This window comes from Atta colombica, unplaced genomic scaffold (assembly GCF_001594045.1).
Source record: "Atta colombica isolate Treedump-2 unplaced genomic scaffold, Acol1.0 scaffold12, whole genome shotgun sequence".
Classification (NCBI taxonomy): domain Eukaryota; kingdom Metazoa; phylum Arthropoda; class Insecta; order Hymenoptera; family Formicidae; genus Atta; species Atta colombica.
Window position 1 is genome coordinate 7,574,491 of NW_017259206.1, and position 4,838 is coordinate 7,579,328.

Genomic DNA, 4,838 nt, shown 5'->3' on the forward strand with positions numbered 1-4,838 from the left:
AATTAGGATCTAGATTGAAATAGCATATAATATATAATACGCTATATACTGTAATCTCTGTATATGCCGATGACATTAATAACAACTTAATTCTAAACAATGGATGATTAATAGTTCGGTGCCCATGAGAGGAATACATGAGTTACGTCATTGTTCGTTGTGTATTGTCAAGTATAGTGAATACCGATGATATCGCAGTTAAAGCACGTAAGTAGTTGGATTTTCCTAACCGACACCAAATTTTGTTTCGCTTAGCTGTATCGTAATAGGTGAATCATTAGAAATACTCGAGATTTTTATTTTGCATTCATTACGTATATTGATTTCTATCTTCATTTATTTAATTTTTATTTATTTATTTTACGGCTCTATTGAATCATTGCTTTCTTGAATTATGTATCTTCTTTAGCATATCAAATTATTAATTAAATTATTAATTAAGAAGTTTTTTGTAAATAAATTTTTCGATTTTTTATTTAATTTTTATCAAAAATAATTGTCATTATATATATATAAAATTTATAGTATAAACGTATGCTGTTAACATTTTGTAAATGTTTGTATGCCTAATTTATGGTAAAATGTAATAAAATTAATAACAAGTTTACCTTGGCTACATCATGGGCATTCCCCAATTGTTGAAATGCATGATTGGTCTTGTGGACCAGTTAATACGAAATGCAACTTAAAGATTTAGAAAGTTATAAGTCGAAGATAAATTCACATTCAGAAATCAAGTAGCTTCATCATTCGTCATTATGATGACGCAGATGGAAATAACGAAATACTAACGCAAAGTCGAGATCGGGTAGTCATGTATACGAATATCTGTGCTTACGATTAACGACGAGGCCAACACATTATCGTCATAGATAATTGTTTATTTTCTGGTCACTTGCGAGTATACTTGGAACAAGATCGAGCTCCGTTTGATTATTCAATTAATTCTGAGAAACACTATTTTTAATTCACAATTAATGGATTCCCCTTTTCTAAAACAGGGAAATTTATAATTATATAAGAAAGTTATGTATATTATTTGATAATAAATTTAATACATAAAAAAATTCTCATTATCTTATTATTTCATTTACTCTTCTTTTTCAGAAATTACTAAAATTTCTTTATAAGTAATAACATTTTTTTATATTATGTATTTTAAATTTTACTTCGATTAACATACGTATATTTCAACAATTTTATTTTATAAATACAGACGAGTATAACACCATAAAAAAAAAATACTTTTTTTTGTAATATTTTCATAAAATTGGCATAAATAATTTCAGTGTTCAATAATAACATTAGTTAAAAGAAGATATACATATAACGATATATTTTGTTATTAATTGAAGTATGATTTTATAAGTTTTATGATTTTTGAGAGATACGTAAAGAAAGAGAGAGAGAGAGAGAGAGAGAGAGAGAGAGAGAGAGAGAGAGAGAGAGAGAGAGAGAGAGATTTTAATAAGAAGTAGTTGTTAATTCTTCGATGACCAGTCATTGAACCTGACCTTGAAGAACCGGAACGATACAGGTTTCGCAAGATACTTAAAGATAGACTCTACAAAATAGCTTCGAATATATGACTAGTCAAATCGATGACTGTATGGTGTCGATTGATCGACCAAACATCATTAGTTTGCAATAAAACTAGTAAGTATATCTAATAAATGTAAATAATGTGATCACTTAATAATTTTACGACAATTTTGATAAAATATTTGTAAAACCCTTTTAAAAAACTTTTTTTCAAGATTCTAATTTGATAAAAAATATTGTTAAAAACAATAGCATACTTATTTAAACATGACATAGGATCAAAGATTTAATTTGAATTTTAAAAGATTAAATATTTTACAGAAAGGCTTGACTAAATATTATATTTGAATTTTATATATAAAGTATACGATATAACTATATAAAATATATTAAATTGAAAGAAACTTGAATTTATCTTTCTTTCTCGTCTTAAAATTATACTTTTTCCTTGACCTAATATAAATTCTCATCGTCGAAGCTATTAAAATTTGTACGTCAGATCGAAGGAGAGTGTGTTTCGAGGACTACAATTTTTATTTTCTTTATTTCAAAATATCAGTCCGTTGTCGCCATACATTCATTGGTTTTCCCCTGCGTAATAATTGACTTTTTATATTTTTAAATATCTTTATTTCTTGTATTGTTATTCTAATAATAATTATTAAGTTTGATCTTTACGAACATTTAACAAATAATATAAAATATAAAAAAAATATTAATATTAATTGGTAATATTATCAATTCTGTTAACTTTTTTCGATTACGGTTACATATATATAATTTATAAAATTTTTTTAAATGCATGGATGAACGTAGACGTGTTTCTACTCATAGATATTAGTTGCAATCGGTTAGCATTTATGCTAATTTTATAGAAAGATAGAGAGAAAAACAATAATTTTTCATGCGTTTGATTATCGCTTGTCCATATTTATGAGCCAAATTTTTTCTAAATTCTTTTTGTGCTGCATCTTCGAAATACTTTTTTTTAGAAGAATCAACGTAATAAATAATAATTTATAAAAGACATTATATCGGATTTAAACAAGATGTATTTAAATTAAGATGTATTTAAATTAAAATTATGTTTTATAAATTTTGGCATGATGTAATTATATAAGTGCAGCTTATATTAATTTTCTCTTACATATTTAACAAAATAATTGAAATAATTGAAATAATTGAATGTCTAAAAAAGTGCTACAGAAAAGTACATGTGTTTTACTTGATTTCACATATATTGTTTAAAATAAAAACAATAAAATAAAAAAATGTTTTTAATTATTTATCTTTGATTATCGTAATCATCAATAAAAAAGAAGATAGAATTCAATGAAAATCATGCACGTGCACGCGAGATGTCATTTTAATTGGTTAAATTGCAAATAACTTTGCCACATCGTTAAGGCTATTTGGGAATCAATATTTTTCTTGTATTAAATTTATGCTTATATAAGATTCAAGAGCTGAGAATAATATATCTTTGTTCTGTCAGAAATGAAACATTCCTGCTTAAAAATATCTGTAATTATTTTTTTAGATAAGTAACTTTTAAATTGACCATAAAAGAAAATTGACTTAAATAAATCTAATAACTTGTTCTATTATATTGCTTCTCTCAATCCTTTCTTGCTTTCTATTCTCTTTCTTCTTTTTCTTCTTCTTCTTTTATACTTTTTCGAAAGTATTTTATTCATACACATTAATTTTTTTTATTAAAATTAATATAAAATCACAAAAACTTCTTATTAGATTGTTTCTGTTTAATCATTTTTGAATAGACAGAAAAGAATAATCCGAGATTGAAAATATGTTAAATATTTCGTCGAAATAAGCGGTCTTTAATAACTGATTCTGTGAATGACAATACAGTAGCAAAATTTTTGTTATTTAATTAGTTTTTTTACCGATCATTTCCAAAATCATAGATACTTAATATAAAGATTATATCTAACTCTAAAATTGTACTAGTTACTGATGTAAAAATATGAGACTCTCAAAACGTAATGTTTCTTGAGATCGGCGTCAATTTCATGGAAATGAAAAATAATAGAAAATCCTAACGGAGGCACTCGATAATACTGAAGAACGTAATGGGAGAGAAAGAGAGGGATCAATTATTATCCGACGTAAAATCCACGCGTGTGTCGTATATAAGATGTTGTCCTCGTGTGAGAGTTTCAGTCGCTCTTGATTCTCTGACCATCGAGATATCGGTAAAACAGACAAAACAAGGAGGATTACTGTGTGTGATAGGCAAATTATTTATTTGCGAAAGTGGAAACCATCATGAAGTTATTTAGGTGTTTAGTGCCAGTAGTGGTGCTGCTATTGATTAAGAATTCCTCCGCGAGACCTGGTGAGTTTTAAATTATAGGGAAGTTTTTTCCCTTTTCATTTATGACTAATTGAAAGGAATATTATTGCGCGTCAGATTGGTTTCCAGATATTTATGTAATGATGACATAATGTCTAATTTGAGAGAATTATACCCATTAAAATGGTTTCTGTTTCTTTCAAAATTAAAAAAATAAAAAAATAAATTTAAAAAATTAATTTACTATCAATTTTTTCCTGTAAACTTACACATTATTAACCTTATGAGATATCTAATAAATTTTTTAAAAGAATTAATAGATATGTGTGTGAAAGAGAAGAAATTACGAAATATAAAAAAAAGTCGTAAATAATATTATCATTCAGTACTTTTGATAACTTTATAATATTTTATTTGTGAAGGTGTGTTAGGCGATTTGATCGGTGAGAACGTTGGTAGATTGCTGGACCCATTGGGAGTATTCAGGCCTAAAAATAACAATGCCCACGCCAGCAGCAATGCTCAGACATTGGGAGGAAACCTGAATTTCGGACCTATCGGTATCGGTGGTGGATACTCTTCAGCTTCGGCTGATGCATCGGCGAATAGCGGCGGTGGCTTAGCTTCGGCTTCAGCCAAAGCTGATGCTCATGCTAATGGATATGGAGGATACGGTGGTTCGAACGCAAATGCGCAAGCATCTGCTAATGCTAATGCACAAGGTGGGTTCGCATACCTGGTATACATAAAACATATTTCTATAGTTTTAAAACTTCTTTTAAAATATGAGATATATAAAATATTATGACGATTAAAATAACTCGAACAATAACCAAAGTTTACAGAAAATTCTAAAATTTTGAATGTTGTGGAACATTGTGAACATTTTCGAATACTTTGAAACATGTCTCCAATGTTTTAGTCATATTAAAATATTTTTTATTTAAGAGTATAAAATATATACATATATATATATACA

General features: G+C 27.1%; 1 protein-coding gene across 3 annotated transcripts in view; it reads left to right on the plus strand.

Annotated features, from left to right (window-relative positions):
• Window positions 1-3,739: 3,739 nt before the first annotated feature.
• The window catches only part of LOC108694517 (glycine-rich cell wall structural protein 1.8-like), a 6,062-nt gene continuing 4,963 nt past the window's right edge, over window positions 3,740-4,838 (plus strand). For all 3 annotated transcript variants that reach the window (XM_018204079.1, XM_018204082.1, XM_018204081.1), the window contains exons 1-2: window positions 3,740-3,901; window positions 4,282-4,581. In XM_018204079.1, coding sequence (XP_018059568.1) covers window positions 3,832-3,901; window positions 4,282-4,581 — 370 coding nt within the window. In that variant the 5' untranslated portion in view covers window positions 3,740-3,831. The remainder of the gene's footprint in view (window positions 3,902-4,281; window positions 4,582-4,838) is intronic.